This window comes from Panthera tigris, chromosome B1 (assembly GCF_018350195.1).
Source record: "Panthera tigris isolate Pti1 chromosome B1, P.tigris_Pti1_mat1.1, whole genome shotgun sequence".
Classification (NCBI taxonomy): Eukaryota; Metazoa; Chordata; class Mammalia; order Carnivora; family Felidae; genus Panthera; species Panthera tigris.
In genome coordinates, this window is record NC_056663.1 from 80,396,592 (window position 1) to 80,420,288 (window position 23,697).

The 23,697-nt window shown below is 34.5% G+C and overlaps 1 protein-coding gene across 3 annotated transcripts in view; it reads left to right on the forward strand.

Moving 5' to 3' along the window:
* SLC10A7 (solute carrier family 10 member 7) overlaps positions 1–23,697 on the forward strand; it is a 249,420-nt gene that overhangs the window by 75,418 nt on the left and 150,305 nt on the right. The window contains exon 5 of one of the 3 annotated variants that reach the window (XM_007091757.3): positions 179–217. The exons of the other annotated variants lie outside the window; for them this stretch is intronic. Coding sequence (XP_007091819.1) covers positions 179–217 — 39 coding nt within the window. The remainder of the gene's footprint in view (positions 1–178; positions 218–23,697) is intronic. 3 annotated transcript variants of the gene reach the window in all.

Genomic DNA, 23,697 nt, shown 5'->3' on the forward strand with positions numbered 1-23,697 from the left:
TCATCTATCTTAGTAAAGTACAGGCCACTGGCAATTTTTGTAAGCAGTGACTAACTTTGCTTTATAGAGTCAATGTTTTAGGGTTTTGAATAGTGGGGGATGGGAGAATGATAATCTTTGCTTTTCTTTTTCCTATTTACTTTCAGTGAGTTTTTCCCCCTATTTATTTTCTTTATAGGCAGCTGCAATATTTAATTCAGCCTTTGGAAGTTTTTTGGTAAGTAAATATGGTTTAACTTGTCTATAATAACTTTTGTTGTGATGTTGTTTATATGAAAGATTTAGTGAAAATTGGGACTTTTTTTACTATTGGATTAAATATAAAAGTTTTTGAATCTTTTTATGTGCCGTTAACCATACCCTGAAGAAATTAGTTAATAAGTAAAGGAAATGTTCTCTTACATTATAATTTGGAGGCTTGGGTTTAATATTCCATTTAATGGATTCAAGAATCAATTAAAACACTGTGTATCTCCTTATAGAAGTTATGTCAATATATTGATCATTTAATGAGGTCTTTTAGATTATTATTATTTTGTATCATGGGACTAAGGATTTTGAAAAGGAAACATGACCCAGCTGGTCAGAAAGGGAATGCTAATTTACTTGTTGACATGTCATTTATTTTGTTCATTTCACTGTCAAAGAAGCTACTGTCATGGATACTTCTGAGAAATCTGTGTGAAAAAAATTTGAAATGAGGAAATAATTAATGAGTAATTTGGAGGAAAATGCAATATTTTTTTGACATGTGAACTATAAATGGTATAAAGGTTAGAAAATAGTTCAGTGTTCATAAGTAGAGCTAATAGAATTCTAAGGACGATTCTGTTGTAGCGTTTTCAATCGTTTTTTAAATAATGATATAACAAAGACTTGGTTTGTTTTATGAAAGAATGAGAAAGAAACTGAGTTTTCTGTTAATTACTTTTATTTATGCCCTCCCTAAAACTTTGCCAAATTCATGAAAATAAATTAGAATATTGTGTTTTTAGGTCCATAGTTCATGAACAGATATGAAGTACAGTGATTTGCAAATAATTGAGAATAAAATCAGGAGGGTATAAAATAGTTCACGAGTCTAGGCAAAATATCAGTTACTTCTGTTTAAAATGCTCTTTATGTCACTACTGTATGCATCTGAATGTAGCTGGAGCTTTTAAACGTGTTGTTACATGATGTTAATTCTATGTAGTGCTACACAGCTTTGAAGGTCCCGATGTTCTAGAACTTTAAATGATGTAGCTTCTGCAAAATTTATGCTTAGAGTAGACCTTATTTTTAAAGAAGTAGTAATGTTATTTCTGATGTCGTATTATTGGGTTTTAGAAGAGAGTTAATAGTGTCTATTTAATGGAAATGAGCTCTTGAGCTACTTGTTCCAGACTCAGTAGTATTTTGTTAAATCGTTTTTTTCATCTAAGTATTATTTTTCATTATTTGTCACAATTGACAAAATAATATCTGTAAAATATGATCTTGCTGGAAGCCAGATTTTTTATATAGTTTGGAATCATATACATCCACTACCAAAGCATGACTTCTAAGCTGAATCTCTTACTCTTTAAACATCTACAGTAATTGAGAAAATAAGTTTGAGGCAATTGTCTAAGTAACTAAAATACTTAAATACACCGTCCCTTAGTTGGAGGACAAGCTCACTAAGTATAGTTTTGAGTTTTGCACTGATTGTGTGAACAGTGAACATATCGGAATATGTGTTCTCCCAGGCCTGATTATTTGATAAGGTCCAGGAAAGTAATACCTGTTCTAGGGACTCTTTAGGATCTTTATTCTACTCTTGCACTTCTAAGAAGTTGTGCATTCTCACTCGTTAGTCTTCTGCTCTTTTTCCTCTTTTTTTATTTTAATTCAACTAATCAAAAGTACTTAGTGATCTCCTACTACACAGAGATGGTTTTCTGATAGCCGTGGAGGGTGCAAGATACATGATGTGGGTCCCACTGTGTTGTGGATATGACTCACAGAAAAATACAATGTAAAAGTTAACAGGTCAAACCAAAGATGTTACTAGATGATGTAGGACTGTGAAATGGCACAGGCCATAGGCACTCTGAATTGGAAAGTCAGACAGAAGCCATTTTGCTGAGTTGGTCCTTGAAGTATGGTAGGATTTAGCTAGTAGAGAAGAAAGGAGGAGAACTGGCATGAGTGATGGCAGAGGCAGAAGTGTCTTTTTCCATATTTCCTTCCCCCTCTGTTACCCGCTTTTTGAAAAATGTTTATTTTTTATTTTTGACAGACAGAGATAGAGAGCGAGCAGGGGAGGGGCAGAGAGAAAGGGAGACATAATCCCAAGCAGGCTCCGCGCTGTCAGCGCAGAGCCCGATGCAGGGCTCCAGCTCACGAATCATGAGATCATGACGTGAGCCAAAACCAAGAGTCATTTGCTTAACCGACTGAGCCACCCAGGAGCCCCTGTTACCCCCTTTCTTTCTCAAAGTTAAAAGTTACCAGAAAGGGTTTGAGAATGCAAATTATGACTGGAGATATTTTGTTCCAGTGTTATAAGAAATTATAATTCTATTTCTTCCCCCCCGCCCCCGTAGTTACAATTATGGATTACGAACTGTGGATTATGAACAAATTGGATTATGAACTATGTATGAGTCTGGACTAAATCCATTAGAATTAGTTCCAGATTATTTAACAGAAAAAATAATAATTGTGGCATACAGGATAGAAGTTTATATTTCTACTATGTAAAATCTGGAAGGAGGCTGTCCAAGTGTTGCATGGTGGCTTCATGGTCTCATTGTGGATGGATATACCTATCTTTCTCCTCCATCCTCCACAGCCTGCACTTTCCTTCCTCAAGCTTACCTCATGGTCCAAGACAGCTGCTGGAGCTCCAGCCAAAAAAGATACCTGGTTAGTAAAGTCTTTATCCTGGGAAAGCACAGAGCTCTCCTAAAATCTAAGTTTGCTTTGTTTAATTTGCATTCCTAGAATTCCAACATCATACTTGCAGTCATATCTTATTGCAGAACTTACTCAAGCAATCCTACTTAGCCACTGGAGAGGTTGGGACATGTGGCAGGTTGCTAAGAGCTAAAAATTGGATTTCTGTTACTAAGAAAGAAGAGAATAAGTATTAAAAGGGAGCTAGCACTTTCTTCATGTGAGCAGTGTACAGCAATTGCCAAGAGGTCAGAAAAGATTAATCTCAGTTGAATGATATGAGAAGGCTTCAGGGAGAAGTTGGTGTTTGATTTGGGCTTGGGAAAAGGACTTATTTTAGAGGAAGGAAATTCTGAATTGTAATCTTCATGTTTTAGTTTGTTATTCTTTTTTTTTCATTTTTCACTTAATTTACTTAAAAATTTTATCGAGTTTTTTTTTTTTTAATTCTTGTATAGTTAACATACTTATATATTATTTTCGGGCCTACACTATGCTGTTGTATTATTTTCAGGCTTACGATATAGTGATTCAACAATTCTGTACATCACCCGGTGCTCATTACAAGTACCCTCCTTAATCCCCATCACCTATTTAACCTATCTCCCCACCCACCACACCTCTGGTAACCATCAGTTTGTTCTTTATAATTAAGAATCTGTTTCTTGGTTTGTCTCTCTTTTTTTTTTCCCTTTGCTCGTTTGTTTTGTTTCTTCAATTCCAAATGTGAATGAAATAATATGGTATTTGTCTTTCTGTGACCGACTTATTTCACTTAGCATAATAATCTCTAGCTCCATCCATGTTGTTGCAGATGGTGGGATTTCATGCTTTTTAACGGCTGAATAATATTCCGTTGTAGATCGGTCAGTCGATCTTGGACTGGATACTTGGGCTGCTTCCATAATTTGGCTATTATAAATGATGCTGCTATAAACATAGGGGTGCGTGTATCTCTTTGAATTAATGTTTTTTTATTCTTTAGGTAAATACCCAGTAGCGTGATTACTGGATTGTACAGTAGTTCTATTTTTAACCTTGTGAGGAAAGTCCATACTGTTCTCCACAGTGGCTGCACTAGGTTGCATTCCCACCAACAGTTTACAAACCTTCCTGTTTCTCCACATCCTCACCAACACTTGTTTCTTATTTCGTAATTCGTAAAGGATAGTACTTGTTACAGTGTTTTTGGAATTCTCTTTATAAATGAAAAATATTCACTTACTCTTAAAATTTAGGAGGAGGGGTAGTACTATGGTTTCTGGAATCAGAATGGCTTAAATCTTCATTTGACTGAATTACTAGCCTAATCACATAACCTTCCTTATATATAAAATGGAGTAGATAGTACCTAAACTATATAGTTGTGGTGAGCATTAAATGGGATAATCTATATAAAATATTTGTATGATCTAAGTTTTTTCCAAGCTCATCCATGAATTTTTTTTTTTGGCATGGCCATGGACATCCATAAAATGAAGAATTGGTTATCTCTGACTAATGATTGTTCTCTGATTATTCTCTAGTTATAAGTGACCATTTCTTTTGTAGTTACGTAAATAGAATCTAAAAAGGGCATTTACTTCAGATTCCATTAAAACTTTGAATGAAAGCCTTTTTTTTTAGATGAATTTTTAAAGAAAGAACTCTGAGGGCATTTTTGTTGATTTTTAGACATCTGGGTATACCCCATAAAATACTGTACATATTTATAGCTAGTTTAATAATGTCCCAGGTCTAATTAAAACACAGTGTTTTTAAGAACTAATTGTTACAGAAAACTGTGTTTTGTTTTTTTCTAATGTAGCTAGGCTGGTAATAACCAATGATAGATGAATTCAATTTACATAAATTTCAGACCAAGAGCATATTTTAAAATCATGCCACAGAGGATTGCTTTAAGTTAAGAAGTTAATGTCATTATCTCCTCCTCTCATTTAAATTGTTCTGTTTACAATAATTGTGAGGTATAATAACTGTTTTAAGTTTTCTCAGTTGATGAGATTTTAATAAAATTTGATAGCCACCTCTCTGAATAACTAAATTGTTGTAAAAAGAATATATATATATATATATGTATATATATATTTTTTCTATATAACATCAGGCATTTCAAGTTCAACCATCTCATGTGCTGCTTCCTCATCAAAAGAAAGATTAAAAAATAGATATTGGCAACTTTTAAAACAATTGCAATCGAAAAATCCTCTCTTTAGTTTAAAAAGATTTAACTGTGTTGGAAAAAATCTGATCACATGATTTGTTAGAGTTTTGGCATTTTTGGTTTGGGGGCTAAATTGAATGGTTCCATGTCTTCAAGAATTATAGGTTAAAGTTTGACAGGAAAAGGTAGAGCTTTTGCCTTTCAGACTCCTCAGCCTATTTTATTATTTTTGGTAACTCTTGAGGGAGTTTGGTAATTCCTGAGGAAACCTTGGTGAGTGACAAAGCTGATCATGCCAAATTGAGTTTCTAATAACTGTGTTATATGACATCATAGCAATTCATAAATGTAAGGATTCTGAAACATTAGCAAAGAGTTATAAGCAAAATTAAATCATCTTTGTGAATGTATAGCACCAAGTCTAAAAAATATCTGTAAGAGTTATTATTTACTCTCTAAATCTCTTCATTTAAAGTATAAAGAAATGGGTTGATTTTATGTAATTCTTTTAAAATAATTCTTTTAAAGTAATTCTGCTCATTACGGGAATGAGCAGAAGCTATTCTAAAACAAATAGGGGTTAAAAGGAACTCCTTGCCTTAAGCTGAATAACTAGCCAGAATATATTTTTCTTCCCTTACTCTATTGTTGTTCTGCCTTCCCTCTCAGCTTTGGCTGGTCTGCCATTACTACCCAGCTTTGTAGTAAGATTTGAATAGTTAAATGATACTCTTAAAGTTGCTTGAAGAAAGGAAATTCCAAACACAAATGACATGTTTTAATAACTCAGGATATGTGTTTACCACCTGTTTTATTCTTGCTTTCTTATACAAAAATGTAGTAAGCCACACTTAGCATGGTCAGAGAGGAAGCACATTTACTTTGTTATTCATTGATTGCTTTTTAAAAATCAGAGCAAGAATCTCAAATATTAATGAAGAGGGTTAAGTGTTGTAACCAGAGAAGACTCAACTGTTACATTAGCTTTCCTTTCGCCTAAATCTAGAATGTCAATTTCTAGTTTTGTTTATGTTTGTGGAATACTCATTTTGTGTAACACTGGAAACTACGCTGATTTTTTTTTTCTTTGTTTGCTTAAAATCCTGACCAACCCAAATTACTCAGTTGTGATTTTGGTTTTCCCCCAAAAGTTCATGACTTTTTTTATAAAACAGGCTTTTATTTTCATTGAGCTTACATTCCAGAGCAGACAATTAAACACTTTTCAGTACCACCTTATAGAATGTTATCTCAAGTTCGTTCCTTACTGCTAAGGACTTGATAAAACTAGAATTTAAAATAACCTATTTTGGGTTTTAAAATACCTTATGAACTCTGTTCAGACAATGGGAAGTAGGTTTCTCCCTTGATAAAATAGAGCCCATCGTTATGCTATATATTTCATTGAATCACCTTTTTGGGCAAATGAATGTTATAAAAGCTGAATTGCTAAGAACAGACTACTTATTCTTTAAAAAGATGCAGTTGGGTTATTTATTAGTATGGGACAAAATAGGAAGGTAGGATATAAAATTAACACACATATACTCAGAGTCCATTATTCAAGGCACTCTCCTAGACACTGAAGCAAATATGTGAAGAAAATAACAATAAAAGATTTTAAAAAGAGGGAAGACAAGAACTGCCTTCAAAGCAATGTCTTCCAAATTTCAGGCACTTTTTATGACCTTTGCCGTGTCAATATGTTATTTGTATTAAGTTAAAACCCACTTAAAGTTTTTTTTTTTTTTTGAGTTCTTTCTACATCTAAAGTGGGGCTTGAACCCACAACTCCAAGATTGAGAGTTGCACACCCCGCTGACTGAGCCAGACTGGGGTGTCTAAAACTCACTTTTAAAATTTAACTTTTTTAAAAAGTAAAACTTGGGGCACCTGGATGGCTCAGTTGGTTAAGCATTCCACTTTGGCTTGGATCATGATCTTATGGGCTTGTGGTTCGAGGGCTCGGGCTTTGTGCTGACAGCTCAGAGCCTGGAGCCTGCTTTGGATTCTGTGTCTCCCTCTCTCTCTCTGTCCCTCCCCCGCTCTCGCTCTGTCTCTATCTCTCAAAAATAAATATTTTTTAAAAAGTGAAACTTGACATCAACACATAAAACGATTTTGTCATGAATAGAAGGTCACTGAAATTAAATCAAATGGAAAAAAAAAAACTATTGTTAATTGGTAGCTAAACTGCTGCCTTCATAAGTCTCTGAGCTCATAGCCTGTCCTCTTTTTGATAATAAAGTAAAATTAGTACTGGTCCCAAACCCAAAACAGCCTCTTCCTGCAATCTAAAAGATTGAAAAGAGTTTTTGAAAAGAGAGAAGGTCTCGTCACTACTTCTTTGCTCATGTGTCCTTTATGTCATCTTGCTTTGACTTCCACTTTGCTCAGCACTGTTCTCTCTAAAGTCATCTCTTAGTCATTTCATCAGAGGTGAATTAGAACCATCTGGGGAGGTCAAAAGAAGAAAGGTCCTAACCAGGGAGTCTAGCAACCTGAACATGTTATTGTTTCTTTGTCAGAGTTCTTTCCCATGTAACATTTGTCCAGAAGAGCGGTATGCATGTGAGCCAAACATGTTTGCAGAGGTAAATAAGTTATGATGCTGGCAAGGAGAACCCTGCTGTAGCTACATTTGGGTTTGTTTCTAAAGCAGACTAGTGTTTGAAGTGCTGTGATTAAAAATGGTCTTTGTTACTTAATAAAAATGTATAGAAACCTTACTCTGTTTAAGCTCTGTCTGTGTCATCTGACAGGACTTGTGTGGCAAGTAAATGCATTAGTCACAGTGACCATTTTTCTTGCAAATTTGTGACATAGATTTAATTATAGGAATGACCAGCAACTTACAAATCTAATTTTGGCGGAGGCTGAGGCAACTTTTTTTTTTTTATTTTAATAATGATGGATTTTTTTTTTAAAGCAATGATTTCATTACTATTTAAAGAAATCTGGTGTAGAACCAGCCAATTGACTGAAGTTATTTTATTACCCTTTAACAAATGCCATGTAGTTTCATTTCTATTTTTATTAATTTTTAAAATACCATTCTGGAAAATACTTGCTGTTATACACAGTTAGATAAAAATAAATAAATGTAAATGGGGGGAGGGCAGGATATGGTCTCCTAAGAAACATGATCCTAGTGGTTAGGTTGGTTAAAATGACTACATTTCCTTAATGTGAATCCAGCCAACTACAGAACTGCTGAGTTTATGACCATTAGTAGAAGATACCCATAATTAGTAATGATAATGTGGGAGATAGTTCTCATTCCTCCACACCAGAAGCTTACTTGATTACTCTATTTATTAAGCTAATATTTGGGGGATCTGGGGATAATAATGTGGTGAGCCAAACGAGGTTTCTTCTATCTTTGTCTGTATTATAGATTCTCAAGGTGAGAATGTCAAATCCCATGGCAGGCAGGGGAGAGGGAAAATTAATAATTTTCCATTATTAATATACCTCATTGATTCAAGACCCCACTGCCATTCCAAAATAAATTGGGACATATGGAAAGAAGCAGGAGGGCATCTGAGGTTGCATGAACTATATCAACTTTTGGATTCTGCCAACCAAAAAGAATGTTTCGTTTGATTACTGATCTTTATGATGAAAGCAATGCTAGACACCTAAATTCCATTGAGGATTCAGGTTTTTGAGTAAACATTTAGTACTTCTCAAAAATAATCGTCTGTGTTATTGGAAATGGCAGATTGTAGTTTGAAATAAAAAAAAATGAGACATCAGCTTTTTTAGCTCTAATTCACTTCATGTCACTGTTTGACCTTATATCAGTTTTATTTAATGAAACATTTGTGGACTTCCTACTATGTGCTAGGCTCTGGGTGAGGTTCTAGAACTCCAAAAGGAGAGTAAAACTTGCTGGATTTAAATGGCATTTCTCACAGTATAGTTCCCCAAACCGATTCTTAGTTGCCAACTGATGATTTGGACCCACAAAGTTTGGTGACCACTTCTTATAACTACAGAACGTCGGGTAAGGTAGTAGACGATCATCTCCAGTTATCACAAAACAAACAAACAAAACCATTCCATTTTGATTACAGCTGTAAGGAAAACTGGATTTTAAGTTTGTGTGTCTGCCAGTTTGGTTGTTTTTAAAAGCAGTTTTGTCAGAGACCAGATTCAATTTGTAACTACATCAAAAACTGACTTACAAAAGTATCTTACTGTATGTATAACTTATTCTATTACATATAACATCGAGTTACATCATTGTGTTAAGAATTAACTTCATAAAAGCTACTACAGTGGTTATTATATGTTTATTATAGAACTTTTGAAAAATAGAGATAGAATCACCTAGATATAACTACTCTGAGCATTTTGGTGTATGTCCTATGTATTTTGTACATATAGTTAATAAAATTGGAATTGCATTATATAGACGATTTTATTTTCTACCTTTCCCCTTTAACAACATCTATACACATTTCCTCATATTCTTATTTCTACCTTGTTTACTTGATTTTGCTTTATATAATGAATAATAATAATACTCTTTTGGACAGGGTATGATATTTATTTAGTTGTTTCTCCATTGACAGTCATATGGGTTGTCTATATTCTTCTACTATTATTTAAAAAAAAAGCTTCCACAATATTTTTGTGCATAAATATTTGTGATTCTCCCTTTTAATTATCCATCTTAGGAGGAGTCCCTAAGAGAACAAAAACTGAGTAAAATGCTACAAACTTTTAAAGGATTCTTGATGTTGCTAAGTTGCCATCCAGAAATATTAAAAAAAAATTATCATCCGAATATGTAGACGTTCAGAAATACTCATTTTTCTTTATCATCACCAACTCTAATTATTACTTTTTAAAAGTTTTAGCAAACCCTTGTTTTACTTTAATTATAACTTTTTGAGAAGTTGATGTTTTATTATCTGTTTATTGGCCATTTGAGATCCTTCTGTTGTCAATTATTCATATACTTTACTTATGTTTCTTTTGGGATGCCTATTTTGGTTTCAAAACAGTCTTTTTATATTGAGGATATGAATACTCTATTTCACATATTGCAAATATTTTTGCTTGTTTGTCTTGAACCTTTTTTAAAAAAAATATTTATTTTGAGAGAGAGAGAGCACAAGCAGGGGAGGGGCAGAGAGAGAGGGAGAGAGAGAGAAATCCAAGCAGGCTCTGTGCTGTCAGAGCAGAGCCCGACACAGGGCTTGAGCTCACAAACTGAGATCATGACCTGAGCCAAAATCGAATTGGATGCTTAACCGACTGAGCCACTCAGGAGCCACTGTGTTCAACCTTTTAATTTATTTGTGTGGAGGGGTGAGAGGAGATGATTTTTAATTGACAGAAGTTTAAAATTTAAGTCAGATGTATTAAGATATAATTTTTATACAGAAAAATCGACCCATTTTAGATGTACAGTTATGAGTTTTGACAAAATGTAACAGTCATGTAACTACCGCCTCACTCAAGATAAAGAATATTGCCATCCCTCCCAAAAGTTCTTCTTGCCTCTTTGTAGTCAGTCGTCCCCTTACCCATCTTCAGCCTTTGGCAATCACTGGATTTCTTTCTTGGCCCTATACTTTGCCTTTTCCAGAAGGTCCTATGAATGGAATCACACCATGTGTAGGCTTTTGATTCTGGCTTCTTTCACTTCGTATTTGTTTTTGTGACTCACCTTTGCTGTTGTATTGTCTATCGGTAGCTCACTCCTTTTTATTGCTGAATAGTATTGCACTATCAGTTTAGCAGTTGATGAACTTCATATAGTTTCCTGTGTTTGGCAATTATGAATAAAGCTGCTATAAGCATTTGTGTGTAGGTTTTTGTGTAGATGTATATTTTCATTTCTTCTGGGGGAATACCTAGGTGTAGGATTGCTGAGTTACATGGTAAGTGTATGTTGGACATTGCAGAAAACCACCATACCATCATCCAGAGTGGTTGTACCATTCGTACCAGGAATGTCTGAGGAATTTAGCGCTGCACAGGGTACTAGCCAGCCCAGGGTATTAGCAGTATTTTTTATTTTAGCCATTCTAATAGGTGTACAGTAATTTGTTATCATAGCTTTCATTTGTATTTTCCTGATAGCTAATGATGTTGGACATCTTTTTATGTACTTATTTGCCATCTGTATATCTGTTCAAATCTCTTGCCCATTTTTTATGGAGTTGTTTTCTTATAATTACATTGTGAATTTGTAAATATATTCTGGACAGCAGTCATTTAGGGGTGTGTATTTGCAAGTGTTTTCTCCCAGTCTGTGGCTTGTCTTTCACTTTCTTAATAGTATCTTTCAAAAAGCAGGAGTTTTAAATTTTGATAAAACTCAATTTATCTATTTTTTTTCTTTTATGGTTCATGGTTTCTGTGTCCTTTCTAAGAAATCCTTATTCAGACCAAAGTCACGAAGATTTTTCCCCGATGTTTTCTTCTAGATGTTTTAGAGGTTTTGTTTTTGCATTGAGGTCTTTGCTCCAGTTTGAGTTCATGTGTGTATATGGTGCCACGTATAAATTGGGATTCATTACTTTACATATGTTTGTAGAAGTTTAAAGTTTTCATGTCTGTCAAATGTATTCACCTTTCCCTTAATGGATTTTTTTTCATAGCCTTTATACTTATTAAGCCCTTTTCTAATCACAATGTCAGGTAAAATTTCACATGTATTTTCTTCCAGTTTTATAGACACAGTGTATATCTGATATATGTTAAAAAGCAAAGCCTGTTATATGAGAGTTCAGTAAATATGAGTAAGTTTGAAAGCACTTCACCTGATTATGGTGTCATTAGCTAAAGAAGTCAATTTATGTTGTTACTGTCCTTACTGGTTTTCTTTTTTTTCCTCGTAAGCCCAGCTTTGTAGTGTTACTTTCATATCTACATAGTGACATGTATGCTTGTCCCTGAAAATAATTAGATCAGTATTCATGACTGTTAAAAGTTATTTCTCCATCTTAGGATATTACACATGACATTAATACAGTTACTTAAGATTATTTGTTTGAAGTGTAAATGGGTATGTACATAGAAGAGTAAAAATTATAGAAACCTCTTATTGCGAGAGAGCCAAAGCATAAGAGACTGTTAAAAACTGAGAACAAACTGAGGGTTGATGGGGGGTGGGAGGGAGGGGAGGGTGGGTGATGGGTATTGAGGAGGGCACCTTTTGGGATGAGCACTGGGTGTTGTATGGAAACCAATTTGACAATAAACTTCATATATTGAAAAAAAAAAGAAACCTCTTATTGCTCTTTATCAATTAATCTGCAGATAGTCACACAAATCGACAGTAAAATGTTTCTATTTGGAAGATTGCAGGTGAAATAGAGTTTTGAATAATAGGGGACTTTCCAAAAATAAGTTTGTAATTTAAAAAACCTGATCCATTTGACTTTAACTTTTATCATTGAACGGGCTCTACCGGTCAGGGGAGGACAATCTCAGGATGTGAACACAGTGTCTTGGAAATTAAAGTCAAAGCCTCACAGATCTCCATGAGATGAGCATTGATTCGGATTTTACACGTCCACTGACAGTTATACTATGAATCTACAGTTAATATGTTTTCTTTCTCTTTTGACAGAACTACACTTAACTTACTTCTTCTGGGTAGCTTTTTCTGTGATTTTTCTAATAAGTAATGTAATTAAGTTAAAAATTTCCACCATGTTTATAGTGCTGTTTGGTGTAGTGGCCAATATTTGTGGTTTAGTTTTCTTATCTTTCAGGCAATTGTCTTTTAAGTAGTTATTTTCTAAAATGTTCCTATTTTCATTTGAAAGCCTATGTTGTTACTCTTTTTATCCATTCATTTGGGAGAGATGATGTTTGTTAACATTATTGTGCTTCTGGTAATTTCCAAAAGCCAAGATGATACATTCTACCTTCTTTCTCACCACCACCCTATACGTTGTTGTGAGGTTAGCTGTCTTCACCTAACTACTTTCATATGTCAGCCCCATGCTCCAGTGCCTTCAGTGGCTCTTACTTGCTCACCGCCTTACTGGCCCTTCAGTGCTGATTCCTCCTGGTGCAGCCCATCCCCTCTCTCTCTGGCACCTTTCTTTCCTTCCCCTGTTCGCTATTGATTCACTCTTCTCCTCCCTCTCCTCTTGCCTCTTTGCTTACACTATTTCATCCTTTCCATATCATATCCATCTCTTCTTGAAAGACCATCTGCCCCTTGAAGACTGCCTCCAGCATTTTTTTTTTTAATGGTTGTTTAGCTCTTAGGAAGGCTTTCCATCAAGATTATAATTGGTTAGCATAATTACTTTAAAATTCTATTCTCTCCCACCTCTGGCAGTTCTTATCATCCTGTTCTTTTAATTTTTTTCCTAAAATATGTATCTTGTAATATATTACATATTTACTTATGTTTACTGTCTGTCTCCCTTTTTGGAAATGAAAGCAGGTATTGGTTTTGGTTGTTTGGGTTCATTTGGTTCACTGCTCTAGCCATGGCACATATAGTATCTGGCACATGGTAAGCACTCAAAAATTATTTGTTAAACGCATAAATAGAAATCATTCAATGAATGTTATTTTAACCTCTCTTCTTCTATCTAAGATTGTAAAATATCTTGTGTATGATACACAGTTAAATGTATGTTAGTGATTACAGTTAAATGTTGAATTCATTTGACAGAAATCCTGGTATCATTTTAATTCATTATCACATTTTTCTTACTTATGTTAAAATGATTTTAAATTGGAAGCTTTTAGTTTCAATAAAACATATGATACAGCCAAAATTTATATTGCTTTCTATTCGCTGTGTTGATTTAGAATGGGAGTGAAAACTCATTATTACATCTAAACTTGATATTGGGTAATTTGTAAGACTCTCTTCTTATGATAACTCTCTGTGAGTAGATAATGGCAGATTATCCCTATATAATTTGTTACCAATCCATATCTTGTTATCATTGAAATAATTGATTTTAAATGTCAGAAATTTTTCCATGAAAGATTGCTACAAGTGTGATTACTACATATATAAAGAGCTACAGATTTATAAATAAGAGGATGTAATAAGTGATTGCCATTATATGGCATTGTAGAGAATTGTTGCGCTCTTGGTATTAAGGAAAAGTATTTTATCATTAAAGTTTATATTTTAACAACTTGTAAAATATATAATTAAATTGACAAGTGAGAGCTGAATTACTAGACAATACTGAAAAATTGTACAGTATCCTAGAGGAGAGGTAAAAATTTAAGTCTGAAAAACAGGAAAACCAATCAATGGTGTATAAAAAAAAATGGATAAAATCCATATCTGAGAGTCATTAAAAGTACTTAGAAAATAGAAACTACCAAAAGAGAAAAAGAAAGAAAATAAGAAAGCCAAGGTGATAATGAGGAAGCAAATAACTTGAACTTGCAACACGATATGACAGCATATGAAAGCTAATGCAGTTCTTTCTTTAGAAGCATCGTGTTACAGCCCTCTGCATTTGGGGTTGGTAGGTGCAGAATTCAGACTATTGCTTTGACTTTGGTCTTATCTTGTCAGGGGTTAAAATTTGTTAAATGAGATATAGAAAATAGAGATGTGACTTGGGTTGGAGGAGGTTTGGAGAGTGATGTACCTCTATATAATGGAGAAAGAAGAGACAGAATTTTAAGATACTCCAGGAAGGGATGTATAGTTAATCAGACTCGATTTTTTACTGGGAAAGTTGGTCCCATTTTCTTATGATAACCCAAAAAGTACATTCATACCATCTGTATTTGTTATAGCAGCCTCATAAGTCATTTGGAGTTCCTGATAGATAACTGCTGAGATATACAGATTTGGAGAAGAACAGCTTTTGGTCTTTTCAGTAATTAAAATCAGGAAGAAGAAAGGTTGTTTCTTGTTTACAAAAAAAAAAAAAAAAGTAGATTGGCGTGTTACCTCTTTCTTTTCTTCGTTTACTTCTACTTCTTTAAACTGAAGAAGAAAAAATGAGTACAGATCATAAAAAACATTAGAGAAATATAAAGCCTTCCTGTCTTTTGCCCTTTAGTTGACAGGCATTTTCTCTCAAAATGGTTGAATCCTGATTCTGTATCATTAAATAAGTGTCTGTATAGAATTTTAGATTTATATCTCATGTAGTTTCAAGCCAAACAGTTGTTGAAGTCAGAAGGTTAAATTTCCAGCTCTAAAAAAAAAAATGAGTAAAAACTCTCACAAGTGGTTTTAAAAAAAGGTTTAAGTGTGTAACAGTAGAAAATCTCTACATTAGGAAGAATACTTCCTCTTGTAACAGAATGCTATTGTTCTTTTTCATGTGAATTTTCAAGATATATTTGAAAAGTAACATTGAGGTATCCCCAGGGAGCAATCTCAACAAACAACCCTTAATCTTGAAGCAAATCTTCCATCATGTCTGGCTTTTTTTTTTTTTTTTTTCAAATTCTACCAACCTGGTGCCATAATCATCACTGCAGATTTTCTCATGGCAAAATTATCATAAACTAATGAAACTCTCCAATAGCCTTCTGCATCTCTGTTAGTTTTTCTAGACATTGTTGACCTTCATCCATTTCTTTTTTTTTTTTAACTTTTTTTTTTTAACGTTTATTTATGAGACAGAGAGAGACAGAGCATGAACGGGGGAGGGTCAGAGAGAGGGAGACACAGAATCTGAAACAGGCTCCAGGCTCTGAGCTGTCAGCACAGAGCCCGACGCGGGGCTGGAACCCACGGACTGCGAGATCATGACCTGAGCCGAAGTCGGCCGCTTAACCGACTAAGCCACCCAGGTGCCCCGACCTTCATTCATTTCTATATGGGAACTGTAAGTAGTGAATCATCTAAAATATATATTTTGGCACATGTTTTTAAGAATACAAACAAATTAGAAGGGGAAGTTTTTCTCCTTAAAGAAGGAGAAGTTGGGTGCTACCCAATTCTTAAGGAAGTTTTCCATTCTCTGCTGGAAATTCCAAGATCTGAGATTTTTTTTTTTTTCTTGGCTTAAGTCTTTTCTTGGCATGATGTCTCTCCTAAGCAAAATCGTATCCAGTAATATTACTGTTTTTTTTTTTTTTCCTTTGTCTTTTTGAATCATCCATTGTTTAAGATACTGGGCTTCTGATTACCAGGAAGGCATATACTTTGTAAATTTTCTATGGTCCTGTTTCAGAAACTGATTCTGTGTCTCCATCTCACAGGGATGGACTCAATGTTGATCATATTCACAGATAATGATATATAAAGCAATCAAGAGTGGAAAAAATAATTATGAGAAACTTTTAGACAGCTGAGTTGATGCCTTCTGTCCTCATGATTAAATCCACATGAAAAGATATTTTGATAAGAATTTTATTTTGTAGGAATGCAATTAGAGGAAAGAGAGGTAGAGACGTAGTTCCCAAGTTTGATTCTGTCAGGCGGTTGTAAGTTAATGTGTCTGGCTCCACAACAAGGGTATGGTGCCCTTGGAAGCAGACAGATTTACCATTTGGACCAGAGATCTTCTTTCCTAGATGGTGTTTAGATATGTGTTCTTAATGGTTTCTTTTAGGTATTTTCTCACTGGTTCCATTGCTAACTGGTTTGCCCTTTTATTGATCCGCCATACCTTAGAGTGAAGTCTTGCTGATGTTGAAACCATTCTAATGTTTTAAAGTGATTTTACATGTCTTTGTTTTAAAGGCATTTCCTTTATTGCCAAGTTCAGAGATAAGGGAGATACATTAGTATTTCCATTTTGTATTGTCTATATAGCTGAACTGACTGACATGGTAGCCACAAGCCACATGTGGCTATTTAAATTTTAAATTAATTTAAAAAAATAAAAAAATAAAATTTAATTAATTAAAATTAAATAAAATTAAACATTCAGTTCTTCAGCCACACTACTCACATTTCACATATTCAGTAACCACATGTGACTGCTAATTGCTGTATTAGTGCAGAATGTTGAACATTTTTATCATTGGAGAACATTCTGTTAAACAGCACTGGAGAGATGTTTAATTGGCAAGCTATTTTGAAGTTATGTATTTTAATATAATTCAGTGCCTAATATTTTTGTGTGTGTTCATTGTTTTATATTTATTTGAAGTAATAGCCCAACTTACTATTCTAGTCGTCATCAGTGAGTTTGAAGTAGATCATATACATATATTCAGCTGGACAGGGATTTTATTGTTAAAGATACTAGTTATTTAAGTATCTAGCACTTATGCGTTTTACTTAGGACAAAGTTCTCATGAATTTCATTTGCAGTTCCCGTCTAGTTACTAAGAGGACTATTTACTTTCGTGTATTATAAAAACTCCGGCGCACAGTGGAAACACTTTTTAATGGTTATATTATAATTTTCATAATTTTGACTCCTCATAATAGTAGATTTCTTGCTTTTTCCAACACCACGTTGTTTTAATAAATTAACATCACTCCTTCAGAAGTACTGACAGTGCCAGGAAAGTAAATGCAGCCTTATGTGTCTAAGAGCTGTCCTTCAGAAAATAGTATACTGTTATACTAGAAGTGCCCGGAAGTCTGTTTGTTTTCAGAGTCTGAATATGATTTTATTATTAACTTGCGTGCCTTCCTCTGCATTTAACAACTGTTCTCATGGGGCAGTTACAATTTTTTAATCTGCTTTAACTCCTTTCACATTTGAAAGATTATTTTCAATAAGAGGTCTTTCTTATATGGTAGTTTAACTAGGTCAGTGATTTTCTAACATTTGAATTTCACTCATCAGTAAATTTCAAAAGAAATTTTGGGGAGCGCCTAATGTCTTTAGTTTCTTATTTTGCCAAATAAGAACTACCATTTATTCTCATCATCATTTTATGAAAGAATAGATGTTCAAATATGAAACCCAGAAGGGTGGATTTTATCATATTCATTTATCATTGAATAAATTTAACCTGATGATAGTTATACTACATTCTTCTAATTTTGCCTCATTTATTTCTTTGGAGTTTTGACTAGTCCCAAGCCCAAACAGTTCATTGTGGAAATTATCAATCTTTGTTGATTTTCTTCTTCATTGATCTTTTTACCACTTCTGTTTGGTGTTTTGAATTATAATTTTGATTTAGATTCTGTGCTGTTAGTTAGGCAAAGACTGTCACTATTCAAGGAAATCCTATAATATAATTAGAACAGTTAGAACATTTAATACATGATAGAAATGTATCATTCTAGTCATTTAACGGTTTTAACCATGCCATCTGTTAGCCAAATATTCATTTGTCTAATTCATATTCTGAGATAAGTTTGTCCAAGCAATACTCTGTAGGGGCTCAGAAGAAATAGATATCTCTTCCAGAATTGGAGGAAGGTGAAAACAAAAGAATAAAGACAAAGTAATTTAACTAGATCTGAGAATTCAGTTTCAAAGAAAAGTCCCTTTGGGGAATATTTGGGTAATATAGTTCACTTGTCAAGAACTTAGCATTTTAGAAAAAAAATATTTAGTTTGGAAAAGTATGTTTTTAAGGTAACATCGAATATATATATTTATTATTCTGCATATTATAGTATATATAGTATCTATATCTATTATATAGAATGTATTATATATCTGTACATAATATCTATATTATATAGAATATATTATATATCTATATATAATGTCTCTATTATATATTACATATTTATGTAGAATATATAGATATATAATATCTACTTATGGAATTCTTATGTGTTCAGTGGACTCATGAAAGAACTTCTTGGAGTGTTTTTATACACACTCAAATATATATTTATTCATCCATATTCCTATATATAATTGTTCTTACATTAGGAAAGGTCACTTTTCACTGAGTATTTTAAAGATGGTTCAGTGTAGCTTCTGGGAGGAGTACACAGATCCGCAGGCTCAGCCCCCCTCACAGAGCTCTCACTGCAGACTTTTCTTGTCAATGGAGTATACCTTCCACAAGGCATAGGATGAGAGGAAGCTTTGCAGAATAAATAGAATTGAGGAACATACGGAGATTTATTCCAGACTGGAGTAAGGGGATCTTACTATTACTGATTCTCTATTCAAAAATCTATCTCATAGGCTTAGTTTGTGATGAGTTATAATGTTAGTGTCCTGTGGACAGAGTCTGCTATAATCCAAAATGGGCAAGTAATACATAGAAGGAGACCCTGTCTAATATTTGTCACAGCTGGATTTCTGCGAGGAAGGTACATTTGACATGGAAAGCCTGCCAATTAATTTATTAGATTCCTTTTCGTTACACTTTTACACATGATTAAATTATAGTACTGTTATTTTTAGATAAATGTAAAAGATAGGGGTGTGTGTGTATGCATGTGTAGTTTCTCTATACAGAATATTAATCTTTGCTACTGTTGAAAAATAATTTTTCTTTTAAAAAAGTTAAATAAGTAAAGACTCCATTTACTTTCATCAATATTATTGACATCTTAGCAAAACCCTATTAAATTTGGCCAATGTATGGTCTCAATTATGTTCTATAAAATACAAGATTTAAAGAAAAAGACTGATGTTTAAATTAAAGAAATTAAATTAAAGAAAAAGACTATGCTATAATACATGTGACATAGAAAATATGTGCTAGAGGCACCTGAGTGGCTCAGCCAGTTAAGCGTCTGACTTTGGCTCAGGTCATGATCTCACAGCTCGTGGGTTTGAGCCCCACGTCAGGCTCTGTGCTGACTGCTCGGAGCCTGGAGCCTACTTCGGATTCTGTGTCTCCCTCTCTCTCTGCCCCTCCTCTGCTCATGCGCTCTCTCTCTCTCTCAAAACTAAATAAACATTTTTTAAAAAGGGAAAAAAAAGAAAAAAAAGAAAATATGTGCTAATGACTTTGTATTATCAGTAAGTTTTCTTGTCAGTAGCAGACTATTAGTAAAGTTTTTCAGGAGTCAGAAATTATACCTCGGATTTGCAACTGCAAAGGAGGGTTGGCCCCTTTAACCCTCATGTTGTTCGAGGGCCTACTGTATTATATATGACTGGGAGACGGTTATACTATATAACAGAAATTTTCCTTTTTGTTCCTTTCTTCTTTCTTTGTATAATTACACCTTTTTAGCTTAGAGATTTTTTGTATCTCTATTTAGAAGATAAATTAGGTCGTTGTTATTGTTAGTTTGACTTAGTATTCCAAACTCTTTTCAACACCAAAAGCTATTTATTAAGGACATGCTGTGTACATATCATTGAATTCAGTTGACCTACATTCAATGGGTGATGAAGATTATAAGACGCAATTTTTTTTTTAAGAGACTTAGTGTAATTGAGGGAATGAGATATGCTTAAGTTAAACACTTGGAGAAAAACAAGAAAAAAATAGACTCGAGTGGTTAAAAGTATGTTATCATCAATTAAGAAAGGGAGAGCAAGACAATATAAAATTATTAAGAAGGGATCCCTGGAGCATGTTAAATGTAAGATCTTAAAAATCAAGAGCAACCCAAGTGGAGAAAATCAACTTGAGAGTGGATACAGTCCAACAAAGGCAGGGACCATACCTGTTATACACATTGTTACCTCTCTTTTTATCTCTATCTATATAATGGCAAATATGGTGCCTGGTACTCAGTAGCCAATATATAATGAGTAAATGAATGAATGGGCAGTCGCAGGCAAGAGACAGTGAAAGGAGGGATGCTTACCAGAGTAAGCCAGTTCTTGTTGACTGGTGGAAATTATGTGAGACTGTATTATGAAGCGCCTTGAATGGAAGGCTAAACTTGAACTTGATACCATGTGAGACATTACTGAGGAGTTTTCAAGGAGTATATCATGCCAGAAGTGGTGTCTTAAGAGAAATGTCCTGATAGCAATGTGTTTGTTGGTGAGATTGTGCATGAAAGATTGGTAAGTAGGCTATTCTAACTCTAGACAAACAATGATGAACACCCTGACTACTGCCTTTCAATTTTTCTTTAACAAAGAACCACAAGCACAAAAGAAAAAGGAAAAGCTTTTTTTAGTCATTTATTCAGTTACTTAGAAAAGTAATATTAACCTTATGCCTGCTGTATGTGAGGCCCTGTACACAAGGAGTTTCACTCCCAAGCTTTGAACCAGGGATACCTACCTCCCAATGCTGTTAAAGAGATTAAATAAGATCGAGTCTCTGAGATGCTTAGCAGAGTGTCTGGTACATTAACAAGAATTCATAAGTGGCTCCTCCTAATACTATTTGGTTTATTTTAGAAACGAGTCACCAAGACCCTCTTCATCCCTATGGCCAAAACCCTCTGTATAATCCCATATGTAGACTTTTTATCTACTCCCTAGATATAGTATTTTCCTAAACATCTGGTTCTTTAAGAACAACAACATTTTTTCTGTTAGAGGCTTTGAAGCTTTTAGAAATCAAATCAAATATTGTTAGTGAACCTTGTGTACTCATCTCTTAGCTTCAATAGTTGTTAACTCACTCCAGGCTTATTTCCTCTACACCTCTGTCTGCTTTGGTGTTACTTTGATGCAAACCCCAGCCACGTCTTCATTTTAACAGCAATCTAATAGGTAAGGGCTCTCATCTTTTTTTTTTTTTTAATGTTTATTCATTTTTGAGAGACAGAGAGAGACGGAGCACAAGTCGGGGAGGGGCAGAGAAAGAGGGAGACACAGAATCTGAAGCAGGCTCCAGGCCCTGAGCTGTCAGCACAGAGCCTGATGTGGGGCTCGAACTCACCAACTGTGAGATCATGCCCTGAGCTGAAGTCGGACACTTAACCAACTGAGCCACATAGTCACCCCAAGGGCTCTCATCTTTTAAAGATAAGAGACTTTTCCTTCTTAGAGACTTTTACTGGCCAAGTTTTTCATGAAAGAGTCTGGAATATCTTTATGTAGAAATGCCGGGAAATGTAAGGAACAGAAACAGACTGGGGACCCAAAAATCTTAGGATTAATAACTGTGGTGTCATGAACAAAATCAGGGAGTTTAAACAAAAGAATAATTTTGAGTGAGATGATTAACTTTGATTTGATAGATATTAGTTACATGGTGGTACTGGGACATCCAGGGGCAGATACCCAGGGGTGGGCATGCTTGGTATGTTCTTCCTTTATGGATGGAAGACACATGGATCTTAAACCAGTATAGATCCTTTTAGGTTGATCATTAATAATAATATTAATATCCTTCCTTCCCCTTCTCCTCTTCCTCCCTTTTTTTTTTTTTTTTTTTTAAATTTATGATCTCATCCTTTCTGTGTCCCAGCCTACAACTTTCCACTGCCACTCTGCTCCATTCCCACACACTTTGGGGCATATGAGGGGACCTTACTTTTCTATTAATTATGTTTGTTTGAGTTCATTCTGTTAAAATGTTTATTTTCTTCTTAAAAATTATTTCGGTTTTTCTGACAGTACTTAGAGTCAGTGATGATTAGGTGAAGAGTAAATATTTATTAAAATGGGTGATAGCTTCAATCTGGATTTTATAGTAATTTCAGTTGAAGATATTTTAAAAAATCTTTTTTTAATGTTTATTTTTGAGAGACAGACAGAGCACGAACAGGGAGGGGCAGTGAGGGGGAGACACAGAATCCAAAGCAGGCTTCAGACTCTGAGCTGTCAGCACAGAGCCCAATGAGGGGCTTGAACTCACAAACCATGAGATCGTGACCTGAGCTGAAGTTGGATGCTTAACTGACTGAGCCACCCAGGCGCCCCCCATTGAAGGTATCTTTTTTTTTAATTTTTTTTAACGTTTATTTATTTTTGAGATAGAGACAGAGCATGAACAGGGGAGGAGCAGAGAGAGAGGGAGACACAGAATCTGAAACAGGCTCCAGGCTCTGAGTTGTCAGCACAGAGCCCGATGCAGGGCTCGAACTCACGGACCGTGAGATCATGACCTGAGCAGAAGTCGGACCTTAACCGACCAAGTCACCCAGGCGCCCCTGAAGATATCTTTTAAAGTAAAAATGTAAAATAGTATCATAGACAAAATTCCATTCATCGAAGGAGCACAGAAATAAATGCCCGATTGTGAAATTAAATTAGAACCGAAAATGCTCATAAGTTAGTAACTTTAATTCTTTTTTAAAAAGTTCTTAGCTTTCAAAACATCTCCTCTTATTTCACTTTGACAATAGTGTAAGCAATTTAGCTTCTAGGCCAAAATAGAGATATTATTATTATTATTATTATTATTATTATTATTGTTATTATTGTTGTTGTTATTTTGATGCATGGGTGTCATCATATTAATGCTAATTTGGTTACATGTATTCATCAAGAGTAAAATTCAGACTCATCTTAGCACCTGTTTTAAGCCTGCAGCCGACATCCACATTAGAATTGTATACCCTAAATGTTAGAGGTTCGTATAGAAAGTGGAGATGTATATGGCTAGTATATGGCTAGAACCTACTTCAGCTTTATAGCACACTCATAATTATTAGCAGTGGGATCCATGCTGTTAACATTGGACACTGTTTGAATGTTTCCTGGTAATTTATAGGGTTGATTACTCCAGCCTCAAGTGGAACCTTAGGAAGAAGAGCAGCAAATGGTAAATCTCTGTGATGGTCCCTGGGGCAGGGGTTCAGTTTGAGGCTCTGAGTTATGTGGTTCTCAGCCTCTTTTCCTCCCCAGCCCTTCCTGTGGCTCGGTGTCATCATCATCATCTGTTCAGATAAT